The sequence below is a fragment of the Scyliorhinus canicula genome, chromosome 21, assembly GCF_902713615.1.
Source record: "Scyliorhinus canicula chromosome 21, sScyCan1.1, whole genome shotgun sequence".
Classification (NCBI taxonomy): Eukaryota; Metazoa; Chordata; class Chondrichthyes; order Carcharhiniformes; family Scyliorhinidae; genus Scyliorhinus; species Scyliorhinus canicula.
In genome coordinates, this window is record NC_052166.1 from 54,126,394 (window position 1) to 54,153,690 (window position 27,297).

General features: G+C 44.8%; 1 protein-coding gene and 1 pseudogene across 3 annotated transcripts in view; one reads left to right on the forward strand and one right to left on the reverse strand.

Annotated features, from left to right (window-relative positions):
* Positions 1-27,297, reverse strand: part of phf19 (PHD finger protein 19) — a 48,072-nt gene that overhangs the window by 9,906 nt on the left and 10,869 nt on the right. For all 3 annotated transcript variants that reach the window (XM_038782104.1, XM_038782102.1, XM_038782103.1), the window contains 8 exons: positions 26,082-26,182; positions 23,678-23,826; positions 21,741-21,836; positions 18,613-18,681; positions 11,945-12,068; positions 9,079-9,146; positions 3,920-4,096; positions 2,609-2,711 (listed from right to left, as the gene is read on the reverse strand). In XM_038782104.1, coding sequence (XP_038638032.1) covers positions 2,609-2,711; positions 3,920-4,096; positions 9,079-9,146; positions 11,945-12,068; positions 18,613-18,681; positions 21,741-21,836; positions 23,678-23,754 — 714 coding nt within the window. In that variant the 5' untranslated portion in view covers positions 23,755-23,826; positions 26,082-26,182. The remainder of the gene's footprint in view (positions 1-2,608; positions 2,712-3,919; positions 4,097-9,078; positions 9,147-11,944; positions 12,069-18,612; positions 18,682-21,740; positions 21,837-23,677; positions 23,827-26,081; positions 26,183-27,297) is intronic.
* LOC119955669 lies at positions 4,514-5,439 on the forward strand (annotated as a pseudogene).

The following is a 27,297-nucleotide window of genomic DNA, read 5'->3' on the forward strand; positions in this document are numbered from 1 at the left end:
GATATTAAAAGCCTTTGACAAATATTTTAAACTCCAAGTTATGGAGAGCACAGAGCATAAAAGAAGGTCTTGGACACCCCCAATAAAGCATGCCTGGAGCAAAGAAAGCCCAGAATGAGGGCAGCAGGAGACCCAGGGCTCAGCAGATGAACGACCCCTGAGCGAGAAAGGCAGGAGACCCCCAGCTTAAGGGAGACAATACTCAAGCAAACTACAAGGTGGTCACAGGCCATGTCAGCACAATAGATTGCACGAGGCAAATAGCTGAGTGCAGAAGATAGAAACGGTTGAGAAGCAGCCAGAAGGCTTAAAAATAGAGATATTTGAAAATTCTGTCACAGTACCCAAACTGCAACAGCAAGTGGCAATGCAGAGAGAACAGGTGGTTGGAAATGAAGGAAAGCTATCTGAGGTAACCCAAAGGTAACAAAACTTGCAAAAAGAAAAATGATGCTACTCCACAGGAAAATGTTCGGACCAAAGCTGAGTTGAAGGAGCTCAACTAAAAGTACAGCCAGACTAAGTACAGCAAGCAGAAAAGTTACTCAATGAAGCCACTGCCCTGAAACGCTCTTTGAAGAATCAATGCGCAACCATGGATAAACATGAGGAGCTAAAAAAAACCTGTTAAAATCTACTTCAGAAAAAGTAACGTTGGAGCTATCAGTAGCAAAAAAGCAATGCACTGATGTACAGTGTGAGTTGGCGAGAGGTCAACAAGAAAATAAACAGTTGAAAGAACAGTTGATTGTCCTCCAAGATGAAATGCAAAAGGAGTACATAACTCTTCCGCAGGATGAAGAAATGAAGACTGTCTTGAACAGTAAAATGGAAGAATAGCAGAAGAAACTCGAGGCGACTCAGCTGAATTACCAAAAAAAATTCAAGACGAAGCAACCGAGCTTTGCAAAGAACAGGAAAACCTGCTAAAGGAGCTTCACACGACACAAGGATCCCTCGGGCCATTATTTGTCCCTCTGGAAAATTACAATGAGAGCAAAGTGTGAATGGAAATTGGTATTGAAAGGAAAAACTTTCCAAGGTGCAAGCGGATAACGAAGCCGTGGGCAACATAATTACAGAACTGAAACAAGTTAAGGCTTCGCCGGAGATAGAGCTGGCCAACGGTGAAACCAAAACGAAAGACAAGGACAAAGCGGACAGGGAAAGGAAAGACAGAAGATTGGAAAATGTAAATCCGATGCTGAAGCTCAAGGAACTAAAAGAAAAAACACTGGATACCTCAAACATACCCAGAACCATTGAGTTATTGAAACATGACATGGCTGAAATTGTGAAACAAGTGGAAATGAATATGGCATTTTTGACATGTCAACGTTCAACAGCAACATGACAGATAGCACAAAAAAAAGAAAATCCAAGACCAATCTGGGAATGAACGGAGTGAACGTCCCCTTTGGAAGGATGGGGACCATCCCACTGTGTCTGAACAAAGCAGACATTTTGTTGATAGGTTGTCAAAGGAGAGCAAAAAGCGAATCAATTGGAAACAATCAAGAGCCAGAAACACAGATTTCTACAATTTCAGTGCCAAACTGACAAAGTCAACCCAAAGCAACTGAGACTACCAAACCTCCAAACGTGACAAAAATAAGATCTGGAAGAATTGTCAAAACCGTCTGAATTTATAATGTCAGAGACTTGACAGGGGAGATGGGGTAGCAAGCAAATGGAGATTGTATAGTAAATACATTTGGGTACGGTCTTGGGGGAAAAGGTGCAGTATAAGGATATTCGGCAGAGTAAGGGTTAATGTGGGACTGGAGAACAATACTGCCCACAGTACGATGTAAAGTGTCACATGATAGTAGAGCTGCCTTCTTGAACCACTGAACTCCATGTGATGTAGGTACACCCGCAGTACTGTTAGGAAGGGAGTTCCAGGATTTACCCAGCGACAGTGAAGGAATGGCAATACATTTCCACGTCTGCACGGTGAGTGACTTGGACAGGAACTCCCATGTATCTGCTGCCCTTGTCCTTCTTAATGGTAGTAGTTGTGGGTTTGGGAGGTTCTGTCCAAGGAGTCTTGGAGAATCTTCTCTTCCAAAGTCCCACTCCTCCTGATCTTTCCCATAGCCCTGGACATTTTCCCCTTTCAAACAATATCCAATTCCTTTTTGAAAGTTACTGTTTAACCTGATTCTGTCACAGTGCATTTTCATGCTTATTTAAAAAAATCCCAGCCCTGTTGGTACAACCCTGTTGGAATCAGTTTTGCCTGATTTACTCGAGCAAAAACCCTCAGAATTTCAAACGCCCCCATTAATATTAAACCCTCAGAATTTTAAACATCTTTTTAGATCTCCCCTCAGCCTTCTGCACTATGAAGAGGGCAACCTCGACATAACTGGAGGGCAGGGAAATCTCCTCTGCGCTCTCTCCAAGGGTTTGACATCACGCTCTATGATAACCAAATTATTGGTACACATTCCAGGTTGTGTGTGTTACCAGAATTCCCACATTGCAACCCTGATTCCCAAGGAATTATTTTTTTTTTTTTTTAAAAACCGGCTATGATACAGACTTCCGTAAAATGGGGTTCACAATTCACAGCTGAGCAGGAGGTGGAGGGAGTGTAACAAACCTCTGGAACTGCATCCTGCAGAAACCAGTTTGATTTCCTGCTCTTCAGCCCCCTCTTCAATGGAAGCCTTCGCCTGCGAGGTGGAGGCACTTCTGGCAGGGGACTGTGACACAACAAAAAAGAGTCAAAGGCAATTAAATCCTAGATGCAACCATCTTAAAATCATGATGTGGAGACGCTGGTGTTAGACTGGGGTGAACACAGTAAGAAGTCTTATAAAGCCAGGTTAAAAAATCCAACAGGCTTATTTGGAATCACTAGCTTTCGGAGCGCAGCTCCTTCATCAGGTGAGTGAAGAGGTGGGTTCCACAAACACATATATAGACAAAGTCAATGATGCAACATGATACTTTGAATGTGAGTCTTTGCAGGTCGCAAAGTATCATCTTGCATCATTAACTTTGTCTATATATGTGTTTGTGGAACCCACCTCTTCACTCACCTGATGAAGGAGCTACGCTCTGAAAGCTAGTGATTCCAAATAAACCTGTTGGACTTTAACTGGTGTTGCAAGACATCTTAAAATCAGGTAGGGATCCAGGCAGGCTACAGTAAACAACTGAGTCAGTCTCAACGGTAGTTCCTCCTCCAAGTCTCAGGTCCTAAGATATCATGGGTGACCACCAGGGACTTCCATTGCGTTAAACCATGATTAAATCGGCAAAGTATTGGAGTGGTTTGCCACTGCCTTCTGCGGCATGGCTGACCAGGAAACTCCCCCACTCTTACCACCTGCCATCAGGCGTATTGGAAGGATTTACAAGCCGATAATCAATCTGTTGAATAATAATAATCGTTATTATTGTCACACGTGGGCTTACATTAACGCTGCAATGAAGTTACTGTGAAAAGCCCCTAGTCGCCACAATCCGGCGCCTGTTCGGGTTCACGGAGGGAGAATTCAGAATGTCCAATTCACCTGGCAGCACGTCTTTCAAGATTTGTGGGAGGGAACCGGAGCAACCGGAGGAAACCCACGCAGACACGGGGAGAACGTGCAGACTCCGCACAGACAGTGACCCAAGCCGGGAATTGAACCCGGGACCTCGGCGCTGTGAAGCAACAGTGCTAACCACTGTGCTACCATGCCTATGGAATACACCTTCCATAGGCACAAGTCCTGGAGTGGGACCTGAGCAGAGGTAGACGACCACTACACCACAAGATCTACGCACCAACAGTTATTACATTCACACGACTACAAGCGGCGAGCATTTATCACAAACACGGATGGTCACCAATCTGAAGGATTTGTTGGATTGACAGGCCACGCGGCTGGGCAATCAGTCTGTAAACATACTCAATACATACCCATACTTTGGAGCAAACACCAACATGTTTTTTCCTCTCCTCTTGATCTCGTTGGAACCATTGTCAGTCAACTGACCAACATTCTCTGGCAAAATAATATTCGGGGGAACTGGGGGTACTCGAGTACGGAGACGAAAGATACATTTTTTCTTTTTAATTTCTTTACCACAGATAAACCTTTAACATAAAAGATAAGTGCGTCAAGGTTCATTCTTTTATCAGCACGATCCAGGATTCCCTTTGGCCTCCAATGCACATCATGACACTAAATTCTTTCAACGTTAAATCCTCAAGTGTTACATCGTTGTGAGAAATTGTTGTGCTTCTCCCCTTGCATGAAACTCATGGGACTCTTTGCGAGAGTAAAGAAGACGCTAAATACCGAATAGGAAAGGTGGGCCGAGCATATGATCGAACTAAAACTCACAGCTCTTGAATATAATCAAAATTGAGCTTTTTGTATCAACAGTAGTTTACCTATCTTCCCTTTCACAATACCACAGCCCTTTCTCTGGTTGTGAGGCCTCTCTGGAGGCTGCTTAAAATGTGTCTCCATCAACGCCCACAGCAGAGGCCCAGGTGAGGGACCAGCAGATTTTCTTCCTCCTCCGCCATTTTTGGAGAAGCACCCAGTTTCAAACTCACGCCCCCTTGCGTAAGAGCAGAGTGATAGGTGCGGAGTCAATCCGGCTGTGATCCATTGTGCCTTCCACTGAGGATGAACTCAATTTCAGAACATACACAAGCTCAGAAGCTGTATATGGGCTGCGGGAGAAGCCTTGAGAATGTGGACAATCTCCCTTTTCATCACCGGCTGCTAATTGTGAGAACGGCCTCCAGCTATCGAAGCCCCAAACTGCCAAGGGAGGATGCTCCTGATCATTTCCGGGTTTCGGCACGCACGCCAGACACTGGTTCCCTTCCCTATTTCCTAATTGTCATTGATTTCCAGGTATCCTGGCACGAACTTTCTTCTCTTTTGGCAATATTGATGAAGTGGCATCACGGTGAATGTTCTCGTCAATGCCCTGACCATGTCAACAATGCGGAGAAACACGGAAAACGGCAGGTTCTCCTCTGGCCACGCTCCAAGGTGATTGTGAGATTCCTGACTGTAATGATGAAGCATGGCTACATTGGAGAGTTTGAGATTATCGACGACTGCAGGGGTGGGAAAACAGTTGTCAATCTCACAGGCAGATTGAACAAGCGCAGTGTCACTAGCCCTAAATTCAATGTTCAAGTAAAGGAGTTAGATAAGTGGTAAAATGGTCAACTGCCCTCCCGCCAGTTTGGGTATCCGGTTCTAACGACCTCAGTGAGCATCATGGACCATGACGAGGCCAAGCGAAAAGCGAGGAAAATCGCTAGGATTCGTTTTCTAAAATGTTGAAACCAGTTGATAATAAAACATTGAAACATTCCCTTTCCTGTTGAATGGTGTGGAGTTTGGTTCTGTTGTGCCTATGAATGGGGAGGTGAGCGTTTTAGCGATAGGATTAACCAGGGCAGAGCAATAAATGCCAGTCTTGCTACAGATGGCCACATCTCACGGATGAATATTAAAGAAAAAGAACAAGGTGAGTCGCTGAGTGGCTGTCCTGTTTGATATTTTATTTGAAGCTCTTGCAGTAAGATTTTCTCATTTTAAAGTTATGTTTTATAAATTATTCATGCGGCATAGGGATGATATTTGCGGGAATCTAATTTATCCCTTTTAAATCCATATCCTCGCGCAAGTTGCTGGGGTAAAATAAAGATAAAATTCCCCCAGAGACTTGGACTCAGAATTGTTTTTTAGCTTATTCTCACTGCCGCCTGTAAATTTGGTTCTACTGCAACAGTGCATTCTTGAATGTGAAATAGAGAAATAAACCAGATAATACACATTAGGACTGTGGTTACTGATTATTTCTCTAATCAAACGTTCCACCGATTAGGTGAGTAATTGAATATTCACAGTTGCCCCGGCAATCAGAAATGTGATTTACATTAATGTTCGACAATTAAGAATAATAATAGAAGGAACATTGTGCGGTAAACGGCTCTGCCAAAGGTCTTAACTCTCCATTCTGAGGCGATGTACAAACAGCCCCTGGGGGTTTGGGGGTGGGGGGGGGGGGAAACACTGACTCCCTCCTGCCGACGCAAAGCTGTGCAAATATAGAACTGGTAGTCTCAACATCAAGTGCTCCCCAGCAAGATTCAACTGACCCTTTCTCAATGCTGGGATTTATTCATCCTCTTACTTTTCGGATTAAAAATAAATCTTACTCAGTGCTTCCCAAACTATTTTCCCGATGTGACCCCATTTTAACATTTGAAATTTACCGCAATCCAGGTGCCAACAAAAGCAAAACTGCAATAAACAGCATAGTAATATATAATTGTTAAAATTCATATATTTATACAGCAACATTTAATACATCGTATAAATATGAAAATCCGTTTTTTATTTTATTTTAGAGTACCCAATTCATTTTATCCAATTAAGGGGCAATTTAGCGTGCTCAATCCACCTACCCTGCACATTTTTGGGTTGTGGGGGCGAAACCCCTGCAAACAGGGGGAGAATGTGCAAACTCCACACGGACAGTGACCCAGAGCCGGGATCGAACCTGGGACCTCAGCGCCGTGAGGCCGTAGTGCTAACCCACTGCGCCACCGTGCTGCCCTGAAATCTGGGTTTTTAACGTACTTTGTAAAAATGTTATTATTTTCGGACTGATATAGGGTTTCAACCAATTTTCCCCCATTCCCCAGGTGACAGAAGCCAAAACACAGTAGCCTCTCTTTCACCACCACACCCCAACCACCCCTCACACTTCACCAGCCTGGGTGCAAGCCTCAGATTCTTAAGCAACAAAAACCAAATTAATGGAATCATTGTTTTAATGTCACATTTCCCAGAATGGCCTGTCTCAGCCCAGTCCTTCACACGAACCCACCCCCCATCCATTGACTGTTTACACCTCCGGCTGCCTTTGGAAAGCGGGCAGCATAACCAAAAACCCCTCCCACCCAGGTTATTGAGACGTTGAGTAGACTGGGACTGTACTCGTTGGAATTTAGAAGGATGAGGGGGGGATCTTATTGGAACATATAAAATTATGAAGGGAATAGATAGGATAGATGCGGGCAGGTTGTTTCCACTGGCGGGTGAAAGCAGAACTAGGGGGCATAGCCTCAAAATAAGGGGAAGTAGATTTAGGACTGAGTTTAGGAGGAACTTCTTCACCCAAAGGGTTGTGAATCTATGGAATTCCTTGCCCAGTGAAGCAGTTGAGGCTCCTTCATTAAATGTTTTTAAGATAAAGATAGATAGTTTTTTGAAGAATAAAGGAATTAAGGGTTATGGTGTTCGGGCCGGAAAGTGGAGCTGAGTCCACAAAAGATCAGCCATGATCTCATTCAATGGCGGCGCAGGCTCGAGGGGCCATATGGCCTACTCCTGCTCCTAGTTCTTATGTTCTTATTCTCTCTTCCAACTTCTTCCATCAGACAGGAGATATAAAAGTCTGGAAACACACACTAACAGATTCAAATACAGTTTCCTCCCCTCTGTTACCAGACTCCTAAACGACCCTCTTATGGACTGAACTGATCTCTCCACACATCTTCTCTACTGTGTAGCACTACTCTGTATGCTTCACCCAATGTCTATGTATTTACATTGTGTATTTATCATGTGTCCTATGTTTTTCATGTATGGAACGATCTGCCTGGTCAGTACGCTGAATAATACTTTTCACTGTACCTCGGTACACGTGACAATAAATCTAAATCTAATCTAAATCCTGCAATTTGAATAGATTAAAATATATTGGTATTGGTACCAGGGGACAATAGAGCTACAGTGCCACTTAGTGGTTGTAACCCGCAGGTACAGCAGCAGAGACTATTTTTGTTGGAGAATTCCATATTGGATTGTCAATTTTACATGGGAGGAGGATAGCATTAAACTTCAAAAGGGACATAGACGGTCTGGTAGAATGGGCGGACAAGTGGCAGGTGCAATTTAACGCAGAGAAGTGTGAAGTGATTTGTTTGGGTAGAAAGAATGAGGGAAATCAATATAAAAATAAAGGTTACAATTCCAAAGGGGATGCAGAAACAGGGGAGTTGGGGGTATAAGTGTATAGGTCATCAACGGTGGCAGGACAAGTTGGGAAAGCAGTTAATCAAGTGCATGGGATCCTGAACTTTATAAATAGGGGCATGAAGTACAAAAACAAGGAAGTTAAGATATTCCTATAAGAAACACTGGTTAAACATCAATTGGAGTATTGTGTCCAGTCTTAAGACCACACGCTAGGAAGGATATGAAGGCACTGGGGGAGGGGGAGGGAGTGGGGGGGAGGCAGAAAAGATTCACGAGAATAGTTCCAGGGAAGAGGAACTTCAGTTACGCTGATGGGTTGGAGATGTTTGGGCTGTTTTCCCTGGAGAAGAGAAGGTGAAGAGGAGATTTGCTATGAGTGTTCAAAATTGTGACGGGTGTAAACAAAGTAGACAGGGCGAAACTGTTCCTTTTGGCAGAAGGATCCAGGACAAGAGGATTTAACGTGATTGGCAAAAGAAGCAACAACGACATCGAGGAAAGCCTTTTCACACAGCGAGTGGAAATATTCTGCCTGAGAGTCTGTTGGAGGCAGGTTCAAAAGAGAATTGAATAATTATCCAGAGGAAAGATTTGCTGGGAAGTGGGGCTAAGTGAGTTGCTCTTCCAGAGAACCAGCGTAGACACGATGGACCAAATATCCTCCTTCTGTGCTGTAACTAATCTATGAATCTGTACTATGTTGATGTAAAGAAATGACTAAAAAGGTTAAAACAGTAATAAGTGAGATTAGCGGACAGCAACTGCGAAATTTTTGATGAAGCATTGTAGGCGTGGATCTTCATGGAGGGTTTTGTGTTGTAAATGAATGCCTTTCAGGAAAAGCAAAAAACTCATTTTAATTTTGAACTTTCACATGTACTGCAGGCGGAGGCGTCAAACGTGAGCTGGATTCAAACTTAGCACCCGAGGGTGATAGGCAGTGCCCTCATGAATGCACAAGTCATCTTCATTATTAAGGCTCTCGTGGAACTAATCAAATGTGGCTTTTGTCTAATTTTACTAAGTCTCCCGCACAAAAGCCAAGATAACGTCTCACCTGCTTTTGTAGCTGTTTAATGCATCGAGGAGATGCGGCTTTCGTTCATGCACTGTCATTTCTGTCAGCTAAAGAGAAATAAGAATAATTATTCAGTATCGAAACACAATATTTCAGCAACAATATCTTCCGAGATTTTAATCCGGAAAAGAGTGAGGTAGGTCGATCACTGGAATTTTGAACAATGTTCCAAATCCAACACGAATGAGAAACATATTTGGTCCACATTGACAATAGAATTATTATTTTTTAATATAAATTTAGATTACCCAATTATTTTTTCCAATTAAGGGGCAATTTAGCGTGGCCAATCCACCTACTCTGCACATTTTTGGGTTGTGAGGGCGAAACCCACGCAGACACGGGACAATAGAATTATTAACCCCTTGGGTCTTATTAACCATTCCAGTCTTGTCTTAACTGCTTCCGTGCTCCTTTAAATGAGATGAATTTGTTGTTCCGCCAAGGAATGGAAAACTCAATTTACGCGGGAGATTGAGATTGAATTTAATTCTAGTTGGGATATTAACACGGTCAAGATCAAAAAATAAAATGGCCATACAGTCTGGATTTCCCATTGCTCATTCCCTTTACGCTAAGAGTCATCCTTGTTGTCTCTCACTGCAGCAGCTTCAATGTGATATGGTGATCAGAACAAAACCAAATACTCTAACTGATTACTGGTGTTGTAAAGCCTCTGGAGGTATGTACCCTACTTTTCTGGCCACTCGTACCAACTTTAGCTTTTTAAAATCATTGTGTCAGCACCCGGACTTATTTTGTATCTGTGCCCCTTTAAAACTCTCTGTACGGAGGTTATTCATGAAGGACCCGCCTTCTCAACCTTGCCCCTTGCCTGAGGTGTGGCTGGTGATAATCGGATTTAGATTTAGAAAATCTACAATGCAGAAGGATGCCATTCGGCCCATCGAGTCCACACTGACCCTCTGAAAGAGCATCCGGCACTGGCCCACTCCCTGTAACTCCACCTGTCTGTTGGACACTCAGGGGCAATTTAGCGTGGCCAATCCACCAAACCTGCACATCTTTGGACTGTGGGAGGAAACCAAAGCACCAGGAGGAAACCCACGCAGACACGGGGAGAACTTGCAAACTCCACACACAGTCACTTGAGGCCGTAATCGAACCTGGGTCCATGGCACTGTGAGGCAGCCGTGTTTATCACTGTGCCACCGTGCTGCCCTAAATCACCACCAGTCAGCTCTCCCCCCCTCAAAATGGGACAGCAGCCTATGCTCATTTGGGAGTATGGCAACCTTATTAATTGTACAAGGTCTAAACCTGACAATTCAAAGTGATTACTGTGGCACAGTATTTTAATTATCCAATGTTTGAATTGCAAATTGTAAATAACATAGCAAAGTGGGGGTTTAGTGTGAAAGAGAATTATCAGATAACTTGTGCCAAATTCAAAATATTCACAGTGCAGATTTTCCACCAAATTTGTCAGTATTAAATGCAGTTTTCATTTGTCTCTGCAACTACATATGTTTGAAGTCTTTAACTAAACTCTCCTTGCGAGGTTTAAACTCAATTGAAACTTGTCCGTTTACATAGAGCTAACATCAGGCCTCTATCTCTATTGTACCCCCCATTTAATTTCAGGTTCAGAAATTGACAACCTTACAATTGATTTCAGTACCCAAGACATACCCAGTACATCCTTTTTAAACCAGGTTTTGTATTATATAAGCGTTAGGGGGTATTTTACCACACCCACAATCCCTCCCTTACTACCCAGAGGGAGAAAAGTTGAAATCTTGGTCCATTCCTTTAAACCCTGCACCCCACTATTCCCATCCACAGTTTAAATTGGGATGAATGCCCAGAAGATAATTGGTCAAGAAGGCCCACTTAAAGACATTTCTCATGGAGCAAAGGGCAATTAACTGACGGGAAAGTCTTATAAATATCAATTTATGAGTTTTTAAAAAAATAATTAAACCTCTTTAATCCGTCTGAAACTTGTTGATCTTCCAGTGCAAAGAATTGTCCCCAACCCAGTGTTGCAGACTGGCAACATTCCAAGGTCCAGGACTATGTGCAGAGGGGACACACTCAAGCTCAGGGCAGCTGCTGCCAAGGCGCGATCGGGAAAGGCCACTGTGCAAGGCCTTTCCGCCAATGTACACCGAGGGGCTGGAAACCGTGTAAAACCCACCCAACTGCAAGCTTAATCCTGACTGGGCCTAGTAAATGTAATAGTGTTGAAGCACCTCAGAGTGCAACATGTATATAATATGAACAGCATTGTACTCTCTGTAACAAAAATATTGGAATGTTTGTAATGTTCTCATTACTGTATTGAAGCACTTCAAGAGTGCATCTTGATCATCGTAGTGAATGTGAATATCATTGCACTTTACTGTTATCACAATTTGAAATGTTTCTTTCAAATAGTTTATGAATAAAGTATATTTTTTGCAAAAAAAAATTAAACCCTTATAAACCATAAAACAAAGAACTGTGTTAAAACTCACTGTCTTTCCTGCAGTTACTAAAACCAAGCCATATGTTTGACTGTATTCCTGCCTTTTTGTTTTCTCAGCAAGTCTGAATTTCACTTTTAAGTGCTTGCTTTTCTGATTTTACACTGGCATTGAAAGGTTAAGAGCCCGAAATGAGTTGCATTCAAATGTCAGTACCCAACACTGGGGACCATTCTTAACATCAATCAAGTCAGCTTCAAGTCCAACAACCTTTCAACTACTTTGTCAAATATTGCTGAAGACAAACCGATTTTTAATATTCGGAAAGTTCTTTGACATAGAATTTAATTTGTACTTCTGTCAGAGCAGGAGAGCGTTTATCTATTGGCCAGCTCCACAGTAACATGTGCACCTACCTTTCCAAGCTGGAGGCTCAACCAGTTTTGATTAATAAATATTAATATTTCCTCTTCAAAATCGAAGTATTTCTTTTTCCCACAGACCCCTAAATTGTATAAAACAAGGTGCACGACATCTACCCTAGAAATAAAGCAAAGAGATAGGGTTCAAATAAAAGAACAAACAACTCCCAAAATATGTGCAGCATTTACTGATGATGTTGGCCTGTAGTCATCGGGAATATAGAAATGAGGCGTCCAAAGCCCCAGTGTGTGACTCTAGTTATACTACGCTTTCAGATCTGAATCCAGAAGGGGCCAAAATTGTGTCCAAATATCTGGTGCAGCATGTTTGGGGCAGTCACCTGCCCACAATGAACTGCAGCTTTTATACTGGTCTCCCTTGGTGCAGCCACAATACAGGTTCTGTGAACGTAAGAAATGCAATAATCGGCGACCACCAGTTAACAAACGAACAATTTGGGGTTTATTGTAAATTCAAACTATACACAGAGCACTATAATTGGTGTCTTCATTCACAACACTGGTCTACACTGAGATCTCCGAACCTGTTCCCCATTGGACGATCGGGTCACATGACCTTTCCAATGCACCCCCCCCCCTTAAAGAGGCTAGCAGCTACACCCCTCCCCCTTTAAGTCCCTTATTACATAGTGCATTGCTAACCCATATCACTTCCAAAATATTAGCAATATGAAGCATTTACAACACATTTTATCAGAAACTCAGCCTGTCAGGGGACCTTTTCTTTCTCTGGGATCGACGTAGCTCAACTGGTCGAGGTTGCACTGTAGAGATAACTTTGGTTGGACCTGCTTGACTGGCACTCTCTCCTGGTAGCAGCATCTCACTTTCCACTATTTCCTTGGTTTCACTGGGAGCAGCAGCACTTTGGCCTGTCCCTGGCTGATCAGCCGCTTCATTCCTTGGACTAAGAACACTACTGCATGCTGGCACCATTGGATCACACAGTAATACTAGCTCTTGGGGCGGCTCCGGCCTAAGCTAGTGGTCTACGTGTTTCTTCAAAAGCTGCCCCTGCACCTTCACTTCATTCGACACCACAACGCCCGAGGCCGAACTTGGTCCACTTCCAAAGTTCTTTTACAAAAACTGGATCATTGACATCAAATGTTCTCTCCACATTTGCTGAATCATGGTTCCTTTTCTGGGAACTCTGCCCTGTCCCCAGCCCTCCCTGCCAAATCTGCCCCTACCCCACATAGTAATGCATTGCATGTGAGTACTATCTTCTTAGAGGGGCTGAAATGCATCAATAAGCATGTTATGTTGTGCCTGCTTAACTTGGTTAAATGCCTCTTGTTGTGGTGCTTTCCGACCCCATCTCTGGCACTTCTTAAAGCTAATGCAATGGTGCTAGCAATGTCGAGATTTGGGAGGAACCGCCCATAATAGTTGACCATCCCCAGGAAAGATCTGAGTTCTGATGTGTCTAGAAGCTGGTGTCTCCTTTATTGCCCCTGAGCATCCACCCGATAACCAAGATAAACCACCTTATTTACTTAGCGTGCTCCCGCCTCCTGAAATCGCTTCAAAACGTTGTCAAATTGGCCAGATGTTCCTCTTCAGTGGATTCCATTATTAAAATAAATGACATCATCCGAATAAATGACAACCCTGGGCAAACCCTGCAGAAAACTCTCCATAGTTCACTGGAGGATGGCACAATCTGATGAAACCCCAAATGGCAGTCGTGTATATTGGTATAACCCCTTATGGGTATTTATGGTGACATCCTCTTGATGCGTCCTCCAGTTCTAATTGTTGGTAAGCGTGGCGCATATCCAACTTGGCATATGTCAAATCCCCAGCCAACTTGGCATATGGATTCTCTATTTCGTGGCCTGATTTACCGTCAGCTTGTAATCTCTGCAGATATGGATGATCTTGTCTGATTTGACTACAGGCACAATGGGTGCTGCCCACCCTGCAAATTGGCCACCCTAATGATGCTCAAGTCTTCCAGTCATTTTAGTTTTGTTTCTACTTTCTCCAGTAATGGGTAGGACACAGATCTTGCTCTAGAAAATCTCAGGATGGCTTCTGGCTCCACATGGATTTTTGCTTGCAATCCTTTGATCTTTTGGAATACTGCGTGCAGTTCTGGTCGCCACATTACCAGAAGGATGTGGATGCTTTGGAGAGGGTGCAGAGGAGGTTCACCAGGATGTTGCCTGGTATGGAGGGTGCTAGCTATGAAGAAAGGTTGAGTAGATTAGGATTATTTTCGTTGGAAAGACGGAGGTTGAGGGGGGACCTGATTGAGGTCTACAAAATTATGAGAGGTATGGACAGGGTGGATAGCAACAAGCTTTTCCCAAGAGTGGGGGTGTCAGTTACAAGGGGTCACGATTTCAAGGTGAGAGGGGGAAAGTTTAAGGGAGATATGCGTGGAAAGTTTTTTACGCAGAGGGTGGTGGATGCCTGGAACGCTTTACCAGCGGAGGTGGTAGAGGCGGGCACGATAGCATCATTTAAGAGGCATCTAGACAGGTATATGAACGGGTGGGAACAGAGGGAAGTAGACCTTGGAAAATAGGAGACAGGTTTAGATAAAGGATCTGGATCGGCGCAGGCTGGGAGGGCCGAAGGGACTGTTCCTGTGCTGTAATTTTCTTTGTTCTTTCTCAATTCCTCCTGGAACACATCTTGGTATTTTTGCATAACTTCGTGCAGGCTCCCCTCTTTCAATTTAAACATTTCCAGCTTGTTCAGTTTGACCTCTTGGAGTTGCACCCCATTAAACTCGGTCCAGTAGGTCCAGTGAAGCAGTTGAGGCTCCTTCATTAAATGTTTTTAAGGTAAAGATAGATTGTTTTTTGAAGAATTAAGGGTTATGGTGTTCGGGCCGGAAAGTGGAGCTGAGTCCACAAAAGATCAGCCATGATCTCATTCAATGGCGGAGCAGGCTCGAGGGGCCAGATGGCCTACTAGTAGAACAGTACAGCACAGAACAGGCCCTTCGGCCCTCAATGTTGTGCCGAGCCATGATCACCCTACTCAAACCCACGTATCCACCCTATACCCGTAACCCAACAACCCCCCCTTAACCTTACTTTTATTAGGACACTACGGGCAATTTAGCATGGCCAAACCACCTAACCCGCACATCTTTGGACTGTGGGAGGAAACCGGAGCACCCGGAGGAAACCCACGCACACAGGGGGAGGACGTGCAGACTCCACACAGACAGTGACCCAGCCGGGAATCGAACCTGGGACCCTGGAGCTGTGAAGCATTTATGCTAACCACCATGCTACCCTCTGCCCCATGCTACTTCTGCTCCTAGTTCTTATGTATGTTCATGGCAGTAGCTGACGCCCCCGTGTCTACTTCCATTTTCAATGGCTGGCTGTTCACTAACGACACCACTGTGATGGAGTGCTACCTTGCCCGCTTTCACATTATTCAGTGACAAAATGTTCCGTTCACGCGCTGGGCAATTCGCCATACTATTGCTCTGGAGTTGGACTATTTACTCTGCTGATGCTGGGCAGGCCCTGCTTGTTTTTACACTTGTGCCTCAAATGTCCTTTCCTTCCCCATGCAAAGCACTCTGCTTCTCTAAATCTAAACTTTTCTAGGGAGTGACTGCCCCGCACCAATAGCACTCTGTTATTCCTAGGCTGTTGATTAAATCTTCTAGACCGTGCGACTCTTCTGGCTTCTGCATTATCATTCTCTCTACTTAAACTAGCGCCTTCGTTCCTGGTACCACTGCTGCTCGTAGCTTCCTACCCTAACTGGTGGACCTCGGAGCTCTGTGTGCCTTGCAGCTTCCGGGGCGCCATCCTCGGCGCTCTTTAACGCTGACGCTTTTTGAGCGTCTTTTTAAACAGTAACTCTGGCTCAGCGACCAATTTTCTCTGTATAGTTGCACTGTTTACACCACATACCAATCAGTCCTGTAACATGTCATTTAACATTGACCCAAAATCGCAAAGCTCTGCGATTTGTCTTAGCCTTGTTACAAAGGGTGCAATGGTTTCTCCGCCATGGAATCTTTGTAATATTAGTTCCAAGATTTTGACCCAGTGACAGTGAAGGAACGACGATATATTTCTAAGTCGGGATGGTGAGTGACTTGAAGAGAAACCTCCAGGTGGTGGGGTTCCCAGCTATCTGCTGCCTTTGTCCTTCTAGATGGTAGTGGTCATGGGTTTGGAAGGTGCTGCCTTAAGTCCTGTCATTTCCTGTGGAGTTAGATGTATTCAGTCTACAACGACCAAAATTGTCCAATATGTTACTGCACGCTCCATGTGAACCAAATTTGAAATTTGGATGTGGCAGATTTCCTTTCTGATTAGGAAATTCACATAGTGATAGAAACCATCACTGAAAATGTACGTGGAATTTCCATGTTTTGAGGCTAAGTGAGGTGGAGGGTAGTTCCGGTGGCCCTTGTCCCGTTAGCCAAACTGGCGGAATCCCACGCCAGATTCAGTGCTTGGAGCCTCATTAATTATGCACAGGCCAGTTCCCCTCTGACTGCCCTGGTGGGCTGGTCGTTAGTCCACTCCCCAGCTTTCAAAGGTCCTATCGCATATTTAAATACCAATCCGGCGCACTCATGTCACTCACTCTCCAGCCCACCTGTCTTCACCAGACCGTGCAGGATGGCAGCATTCCGAGGGAAAAGGCTCACAGCCTCAAGAAGAAATCTATTCCCCCATTCAATCACCTCTCCCCTCCCCCCAGCCCACCACCTGCGACGCACCCATGCCCCAGTTGGACTTCTACCCACCACATCTGGAGTCTTCATCCCTTCCAGTAAGCAGTGTGGTAGCCCTTTGACCCCCCCCCCCCCACCCCTTGTTTGTGAGCTTTTAATGGAGCCTGTTGGGGTCCAGATTCCCTCCTCTTGCTCTTCCCTCTGCCTTCCATTGTTCGTCTTCTTAATCCACCTCCTTGCCCCTCTGCCTGCCATCGTGATTCCCCCGCTCTTCCCTCCTCCTTGCATATCCTTCCTTTCCCACTGCCCCCTTGTTTTCGTCAGGCCATCAGATCGCATTTACCCCACCGCCCCCCCCAACAATCCACCCCTGGTCAAACATGGAAATTTGTTGCAGTGGCTGCATGAGTCCCACAGCACAGAGCTGTCTAGATCAAAAATCACAATGGCGGGTTAATGGAGGGTCAGTCACCCCACTGGTAGGTGGCCCATCTTTTTGGCTCCTGCCCGATTCACCGCCCACTCCCACCCACCAGATTCACCACACCCACCAGATTCACCATGCCCGCCCCCCAGGTTCACCCCACACGCTCGCTACCGCCACGAGGTGACTGGGAGAATTCCACCCGTTTGATCTCAAAACTCATTCACTCAGTGTATGCACATTCGATTTAACCTGTTTGTGCATTTGATGGTAAAGTGGTTAAGACAAAGCTCAAGATGTGAATCTTTTTTGACACTTCTGCGTTTTGTTTCCAGTGTTGCTGCTTATTAATTATCTGCTAAAATGCTGTGTGACGTTGGTGAAAACAGCAGAGCTCAGCACCATGGAAACACCAGTCACATTGAAGAGAGCTGTCATCATCCTCACCTCAGTCATCCACAGTGATTTCTGCAAGCCCAGGAAGAAACAAACCTCACCAATAGGAAGATGCTTTGACAGAATGCGGCAAAGTGCAGGAGATGTACAACTGTGTTCTGCACAGAGTGAGTCAGTGGGTCTGAAGAGAGAGGAGGGGCGGGTCTGCGGGGAGAGCAGCAGACAGTCTGGAGGGAGACTGGAGGAGGGTCAGGAGGGAGACTGGAGGAGGGTCAGGAGGAAGACTGGAGGAGGGTCAGCAGGGCGAGTGGGGCAGAATGTTCGCTGATACATGGGGAGCTGGTTAGCATCACTGGTTAGACGGCCAGCACGTGGCTCAGATCGACACCAACAGGATTGGGTTCAATACTCAGTTCCACCGAAAGTTCCATCTGTGCCGACCTCTCTGCCAACTGTAGCAAAGAATCATGGCAATTTGACCAGTTTGGCAAATAATCGTAATTAACTTGCCTCAAGCAGGAATGAATCAAGGGCAGTACGGTGGCGCAGTGATTAGCACTGCTGCCTCACGGCACCAAGGTCCCAGGTTCGATCTCGGCTCTGGGTCACTGTCCGTGTGGAGTTTGCACATTCTCTCCACAATGGAAACCCCATTGGCCGGCTGGCGAGACGGAGAATCCCGGGGGCGCGCCGCAAGGACGGAGAATCCCACCCATGACCTATGCTCATCTCCACCTTGGTATGGCCTAGTTGAGGATTATCTTTCAAATGTGACTGGGACCAAACATGGGGTTAGTGCTGTGGTGGAATACAACGTAAAATTTCAGAGCGACAATGTTTTTTAAAAAATAAATTTAGAGTACCCAATTATTTTTTCCAATTAAGGGGCAATTTAGTGTGGCCAATCCACCTACTCTGCACATTTTTGGGTTGTGGGGGCGAAACCCACGCAGACACGGGGGGGAATGTGCAAACTCCACACAGACAGTGACCCAGAGCCGGGATCGAACCTGGGACCTCAGCACCGTGAGGCAGCTGTGCTAACCACTAGGCCACCGTGCTGCCCTTAGAGCGACAATGTTAAGAGGCAAACAATAGGGCCTGTGAATCAAACTTGACCTATTTTTGTTTTAAATCCATTGAATTACTTACCATCTGAGGGGTAGACGTTTGATATATTCGGGTCCTTTATTGCACACTGAGCAGACAAACAAATAAAATCTGAAAATAGGAGACGGAAAATATAGTCAATACAATAAGGTAGATGCAGTGAGCGGGCATCTTGTTAATCAGGATGTATGGCAAAAGAAAACATTCGGGTGAAACTTGAAGAACTACGAGTAAGCAGCCACACACCATTATTAATGTACAACCTGATAATGAGGTCTAGATTAAGTGGAAACCTTTAGAATTGCTGGTCAATTAATGCCATTTCACCATTTACTTTGCACCCCTTAGTCACCCTTTAGGTTTGAGAACTTTCTGAATTTTCATTGTTCATTAGCTTGCCATAGAAAGCTAAATCTTGTCATTAATTGTGTAAGCACTCTTTTAACAAGGTGATAATAGTTTATGTAAAGGCAACACCTCCTCTGGCCCAGAAAGCAATGAATTTAAGATGGTCAGTCTCATTCTTTCCAGTCGCGATTCCTGTTGGAAGAGTTTAAAAATGTAGAATTTTTAAACATTTACATTTTTATTTTTCCTTTTTGCCTCTTTTTTCACTCTTTTAAACTAATTCTTATTCCTCTCTTTATTTCTCTCTTATGGGCGGCAAGGTAGCACAGTGGTTAGCACAGTTGCTTCACAGCTCCAGGGTCCTGGCTTGGGTCACTGTCTGTGCAGAGTCTGCACGTTCTCCTCGTGTCTGCGTGGGTTTCCTCCGGGGGCTCCGGTTTCCTCCCACAGTCCAAAGATCTGCAGGTTAGATGGATTGGCCATGTGAAATTGCTCCTTAGTGTCCAAACAAAAGGTTGGATGGGGTTACAGGGATAGGGTGGAGGTGTGGGCTTGGGTGGGATGCTGTTTCCAAGGGCCGATGCAGACTCGATGGGCCGAATGGCCTCCTTCTACACTGTAAATTCTATGACTCTATGATCTGATCTGACTCTGAATCATCCTCCTTTTCAGCCATTCCTCTGTTTATTTCTCAATCCTTAAATCTCTTTGGTTAAGGTTTCTGGTCCTGGTGTTCCCTGTGGCCCCAGATATTATGGTTGCCCTCACCATGCTGCAATCTTTCAGCAGGTTGTGGTGCACAATAAGTTTGAGTTGAAGAGAGTAGGAATATTTCTCACTAACGGCAGTAGTGCCATGAGTGGAGCTGCTCCAGCAACATCTGGCCCCAAATCTTCAATGAAAGTGTCATTTTGAGCGCAAGGAGAATGTAAAGTGCCTTATTATGTTCAGGTTGCGAGTGAACGGCAGAGCACCTGGCACACACTGAGGCGCACTTAAACAAAAAAAACATGCAAAAAAAAATTAATTTAGACAGTCATCCAAGTACTGAAACCACAAAGACATGGGCTGATGAGTGTCTTTACAAATCAGAAAGTGTGGGGCGGGGGGAGGGAGGGGAGGGTGTTGCCTCATTCCCCCATCCTGGTTACACATTAAACAAAAACCTCTTCTGTAACAATGCCGTTGAGCTTCTAAGTTATATGTAACAAAGCGTGCATTTTGAGGAATAAATCAGCTCATGCCTGCAGCATGCAAATAAATAAGCACCAGCTACTGTTTATCTAATAATATTAATAATCTTTATTCGTGTCACAAGTAGGCTTACATTAACACTGCAATGAAGTTACGGTGAAAATCCCCTAGTCGCCACACTCCGGGTACACTGAGGGAGAATTTAGAATGTCCAATTCACCTAACAAGCACATCTTTCAGGACTTGTGGGAGGAAACCGGGGCACCCGGAGGAAACCTACGCAGACACGGGGAGAACGTGCAGACTCTGCACAGACAGTGACCCAAGCCTGGAATCGGACCCGGGTCCCTAGAGCTGTGAACAGTGCTAACCACTGTGCTACCGTGCCACCCTCAAAAGGTGAAATCCGCGTGACAGTGATTGCCAAATCTTTGTTTTCTACGAGGTTAGCGGTGAGCATGTACCTTTTTTCTTACTCTTTCATAGCATGTGACCATCTTTGGCTAGTCAGCATTGATTGCCCATTCCTAATTGCCCTTGAGAAGGCAATGGTGAGCTGCCTTCTTCAACCGCTGCAGCCCATGTGGCTCTTGTGGTGCAGTGGTAACACCCCTGCCTGTGAGCCAACAGCTCTGGGTTCAAATCCTACCCTATGACTATAGGCCAAGGAAACTGTTCATAACACAGGGATTCTTGCTCAGCCATGTGATGGAGAGAATGTTGGAACCTCTATACCATGACTATCCATCGCTTCAGATTACAAAATGAATGGACTGCAACACACCATCACCACTGGTCACTTCATATCGCATTCAAAATAAACAGGGATGAATGACATTATTCCTTGTCCCAGATCGTATAAGATCATGTTACAACTGACCTGCAACCTATTAACTAAATTCAGTGTGCAAGCCACCCAGCTGCTGTGGAATAAAGTGGATTTTCACAGACTGTCATCAGTTGGTAAAGTGATTATAAATATAACATATTCCACTGGTAATCCTCAAAGGCATTGACGCTATCAAGGCCAAAGGTGCCCTGTCGGGTTCCTCCGAACATGGTGTGGTGGCAGCCGCATATATACGCAAATGCTGCTGAGGAGACCACAATTCTGACTGCCATTTGAGATCTGGAGGCGGATGGATGTAGACGCACTGCTGGTCTCCTGTACCTCCCTCCTCCAAACCCTCAGGCATCAGAGTATCTGTCTTTGGACGTTTCCACACTACACTGTGAAGAGTTTAACTTCTGGCCAAATTTGTGCCTCACTAAATGGATGTGCCGACAACCACTTTCATTAAATGTGTGCGAAATAAACATTTGATCATTCAATCGGAAAGAAGTAACAACGAGGAAGGAGAAACAAACAAGCCAAATTTGTGACTTTGAAGCAAATATGGACGTGCCGATCTCCCAAGTGTAGTTATAAACACCAAAGGCAACTGGCACATACAATAAAACATTGCGTTCCATGTGGGATTAGTAAAGTAATTTGCAGTGTGGCAGTGAATTAAAGAATGACACTCTTCTCACATCCCTCCCCCTCCTCTACTAACACCCCCCAACCACACACAACAGTTCATCATTCATCATGACATTAGGAAAATGGCTTGAATCTGAACACACACCTGTCTCCAAACATCATGGCTTCACTCAGACACTGAGTACAGGCTTCGTGAAACCACTGCTTACATCTGCAGCACTGAAGCATCTTCAGGTACCACCTGGTTCCAAAAGGTAAGAGGAATCATGTTTACATCAGTGTGAAATACTAGCACATTTACAATGAAACACGTCTGCACATTTTAATCTTCCTGGCTCATAATCCACTTGAACATAGAACGCAGGAGGTGGCCATTCAGCCCATCGAGTCTGAACCGACCCTGGGAAAGAGCACCCTACCTAAACCCACTCCACCCCGCCCTAAATCCATAATCCCACCTAACCTGCACATCTTTTGGACACTAATGGGCAGTTTTAGCATGGCCAATCCACCTTAGTTGAAAATCATTTCTAACGACAAGTAAACTGAAGACTAGGCAATAATAATAATAATCGCTTATTGTCACAAGTAGGCTTCAATGAAGTTACTGTGAAAAGCCCCTAGTCGCCACATTCCGGCGCCTGTTCGGGGAGGCCGGTACGGGAATTGAACCCACGGCTACTGGCCTTGTTCTGCATTACAAGCCAGCTGTTTAGCCCACTGTGCTAAATCAGCCTCTAACAGTAAGAATTCTGAAGTTTTAAAAGATGTTGCCCGTGCATAAAGATTATATATCCTCTGTAAGACATTTCCCTGGTAGCAACTATTGAAATATTAATGGAGATGGGATTTTCAGACTTGTCCCTTCTCCCCACATTCTCCCACTTTTCCTCTTGAAGACTCAGATATATTCCCATGAGTGCCAGCGTCCCTCAGCCAAGTGGCTACTCCTCACAGATCAATCCAGGAGGGTGTTGCTGCCAGGTTAATTGATTATGAAAAACATCATGGCTGAGGCCTGTCTCACTGTCATCTAAATCCACAATCTCTAGATCTTTCCAGCAGCAGACGCGAGACAGCAATCAGGAACGTGATCCCTAACTGACTTATCTCCCTTGACTGTTTGCCAAGGTCAAATGCAGCATCTCAGTAGTTGTCCCAACGGAGGTTAGGAACAAATCTGGGATCTTCTGGTCTGTGCTGTTAGGTATATTTATCCACCAGTCCATTAAGGGGGGTTTTACGTTAAAATGTAATGAAAGATGGATACAGAAATATCATCGTTCACTGGATCTTTAACACAAACAGAAAATTGTTGAATTGTCAAAGCACTAAGCTTTCATATGCAGAACCTTACTAGCCTGTCAATTTGTCATTGTGGAGTGTAGAGAGGTAAAGTGCTGAAAACAAGGTGAAACCACATTTAATGGTCCTTCCTATCTAATCATCTTAATTATTGTGTATAAAGCTTCAGATTTGGTGCAACAGGTAGTGATGGATGCAGGTTTTGACGATGAGCTCTAATCCTTTTGTTTTATTCTTTCATGGGATGTGGTCATCGCAGTCTACGCCAGCTCTTATTGCCCACCCCTAATGGCTCTTGAACTGATTAACTTGCTCGCCCATTTCAGAGTCGCCTACATTACTGTGGGTCTCAGGTCACATGTAGGCCAGACCAGGTAAGGATGGCAAATTTCCTGCCCTAAACGGCACTATCTGAATCTGATGCGATGGGCTTTTTACATGGTCACCATTGCAAAGACGAGCTTTCAATTCCAGATATTATTAATTGAATTCTAATTCCATCAGCTGCAGTGGTGGGATTTGAACCCTCAGGCATTGCCTGGGCTTTGGGATGACTAAATGCAGAGTCAGTACCACTGCACCCCTGTTCACCCAGTACTGAATATTCAATTATTCAGACAGAGGGGGCCAAAAGGTAAAGTCTACCTTTGCCACCCTCAGTGTGTGTTTCCTAGTGATTGGACAAGGAATGGGTTACGGTACCGGGGATGGTGGGAGAAAAATCAAGAGAGGTTTGGGGGCGAGTGGAATAAAAAAAATCTATTCTGCAAATCTTACTCTCCAGGTCCACCGCAGTAACAATAACACTGCTGCAGGTTAGTTCTATGCAGAGAATCCCAGTTAAGCTCATCCATGTTGTAGGGTAACACTCGTTTGACGATCTGTAAAGCTTTAGCAAGTGGTCCCTTTTTCAAAGCACCTCCTTTCTGTTATAAAGAGGCAGAAAAACAAATAACTGTTATCACAGCAGTGCTACAATACCTCAGTATTCATTACATCTCCACGAGAAGCTTTGCACAAGATCAAGCTGCTCCGCGTGAGTAGAGTGCGCATTATAGTTTCCTCACGGGCTAAATCTAAAATCTCATTGCTGTGTTACCGACCCAAACCGGAGTATCTTGCTCCGCAGCCTGTTATTCCTCCACCGACCAGTAGGTGTCTAACCCCCAGCTCAAGGGCTCCCTCAATCTCAAAGTTCTACAAGCTGCCTGTGACCATTTGTTTTCACCTCTGCATCAGGTTCTCCACCATGTGTGTAGGAACAGCGACTGAATCATCTGTGCTGAGAATCTATTTTCTGGGTCGGCGGAAGGGTGCGGGTTTAGAATTTTTGGAACCTTTTAGCAATTTATCATTTACAGCAAATTTGGGGATTTATCAGCCCGTTCCTTTTTGTGCAGGTGGTGCATTGGTTAATATGAAAGTTTCACTATTGCACCTGAGTTACAAATATGATATTTGTACCAAACAGCATCAAATCACTGAATGAATGGAGAACCGAGCAATGCGTGATTTTTGTTTTAAAAGGAGCAAGGTGAAAGAGGAATAGCAATTAAACTGTGTCTGAATTCAGGATATATCACTTATCTGACAGCGATTGTCACTTTTTAAAATAAATTTAAAGTGCCCAATTCTTTTTTTTCTAATTAAGGGGCAATTTAGCGTGGCCAATCCATCTACTCTGCACATCTTTGGGTTGTGGGGGTGATACCAACGCAGACACGGGGAGAATGTGAAAACACCAGACAGACAGTGACCCTGGATCGAACCGGGGTCCTCGGCGCCGTGGGGCAGCAGTGCTAACCACTGCGCCACCGTGCCACCCCTAACAGCGATTACCGCTTAACGGAACTCAGATAATATCTATTAACAGCAATTAAACATTGTAGCGTAAAAGGACATCTTAGCAACAGAATAATACATGACATGGTGCAACAGGTTGTCCTTATAAGACAGCGTGTCCGACAATTTTCTAGGAGGCAATTCCATGGGAGAGTTGTTAGTCATTAGAAAAATCTAGACATCAGAGCAAAACTGCGTTAAGACATGAAATCTAGGTATTAGAATCACACTGTACAGCCTGAGGGAGCTAGCATGAAACAGGGTAATAATAATAATCATTATTATTGTCGCAAGTAGGCTTACATTAACACTGTAATGAAGTTACTGTGAAAATCCCCTAGTCGCCACATTATGGCATCTGTTTGGGTACACAGAGGAAGAATTCAGAATGTCCAATTCACCTAACAAACACGCCTTTCGGGAGTCGTGGGAGGAAACCGGAGCACCCGGAGGAAAACCACGCAGACACAGGGAGACCGTGCAGACTCCACACAGACAGTGACCCAAGCCAGGAATCGAACCCGGGACCCTGGCGCTGTCAAGCAACAGTGCTAACCACTGTGCTACAGGTGGTGAGTCAATGGTGGAAAGTCAAGAATCGTGTTTCGGAGTTGAGTACTCAGTTTTTGCTCTGCCGATTCTTCACACCAATAATGAAGTTTATACTGAGAACCATTAATAATCAAGAGCATGTTCATTGTTTTTCAGAGTTCAAGGACACAGGACGTTCCCCTGCCCAACATCGTCCCTCATTCAAAATGGCACCAAAGCATAGTCATTCATCTTATTTGCTGTTTGTGGGACCTTGCTGTGCACTAAGTGGCTGTCCCATTTTCCTCAATAGCAACGGTGACTGTGACACTTCAGGTCTAACTCATTAGCTCTAAAATGCCTCGGGGCATCCTCAGGATGTGATCTGGCGCAATTTTGATTCCTCAATTGGGGGTTACGAAGCATCATTGGCTCCATGTCCTGTAAGGGGAATAAATCCATGCGTTGAGGATCATATAAAACTGTCAACAACTGGGATGAATGCACCGTAGCTCGTGGCCAATAACTTTATTTATTTATTGCTGTCCTGTCAGTCCAATTCCTTCTTTCCTTGTGTTCCCCATTAAATTTCTTGAGTTTTGTAAACTAACACCAATTGTTTTAAACGCTTTCCCGGATTCCAAATATGAACCAGGGATTCATAATGACTCTTTCTTCGGAATGATACAGAACTATTTATTACCCAGTAGACAATCTGAATAATCCTATAAGCATGCACTTATAATTTTAATAGCATAGAGTCAGTATTGCCAAACACACAAGTTACTTAAGCCAGAAATACTCTTACCCTGACAGCCAAAGCAAATATACACTGCCGACAAAACCAAGGTGAAGTGGATACATTTGTTGTGCTATCTACTTTGGGATTGTGGCATTGCTGATGGTAACCTAAAGAGAAACAGAGTTTTACTATTCAAATTGAATATGTTACTATATTTGACAGCAAGAGGCAAATGATTTGCATTCTGGTAGTGCAAGTAAAATGCATTTGCAACAAGTAAATAAACTTGGCAAAATAAACATTTGGAGACAGCCGCATTTGGCAGTCACTAAGGTTAGCTACCATGTAGGGTGCAGAGAAAGAGAGATGGAGGAGGTTTAAAAAAAAACATTGTAAATAGATCCAGGGAACGCAGCATGGGATAACTGTAATACCAAACAGGGGTCTATCTAGAACCTTACAGGTGCCAATGAGAAAACTACTGCTTATGATGCAACCAAAATAAATTAGAGTCCGTTCTGCTATTTCGGGTCCCGGCGGGCAACGTCCGCAAACCCCTCCCCCCAACAACATCTCCAAGGCCGCACAGTGTCACCTACTGCACTGAGGAACTCCAGAGATTGGGGCGCCAAATGGCATCTCGATCTTTCGGTCTCCCTCCCCCCCGACACAGCCCCCACCTGTTGGGAGGGGTCCTCAAACCCCCTGCATCCCACATACCGACAGAGCACCCCCGGGAACCAATTCCCGCCGCAGGAAAGAATACCAGCTTGGCTGGCACCTTGTCACTCCCAGCCTGGCACCCTGCCAGGGTGCCCAGATGGCACTGTCAGACAGTGCCAAGGTGCCACCAGCAGTGCCAGGGTGCCTGACTGGAGGCTGACCACACAAGGGCCAGTGGCCTCTGATCGCCTGGGAGACCGGCCCCCCCGTTTGTGGGGACCAGTATAGTCGGCCCGCGGCTGGGGCCTCCTCAGCGAGGTAGCCATTCAGTCCAGCGCAGTTAAGTGGGTTTTTAAACTGGGCGGACACAGATCGCGCGTCTCCCAATTCCTGCGGGATTCGGCCGGTAAATCGCGCCCAATGTCATTTCAAGAGTGCAGCTTACAAGGTAGAACATGAAATACCAAAAGTGTTAGATTCAGAGGAATACTATATATAATTTATTAATCAACATGTGCTTTCTCTGAGCCTGTTTCTCAGATCAGTACCTTAAAGCCAGTAAAAAAGCAGATGCTCAAAATCAGAAGCAAAAACAAAAATGCTGTAAATACTCAGCAGG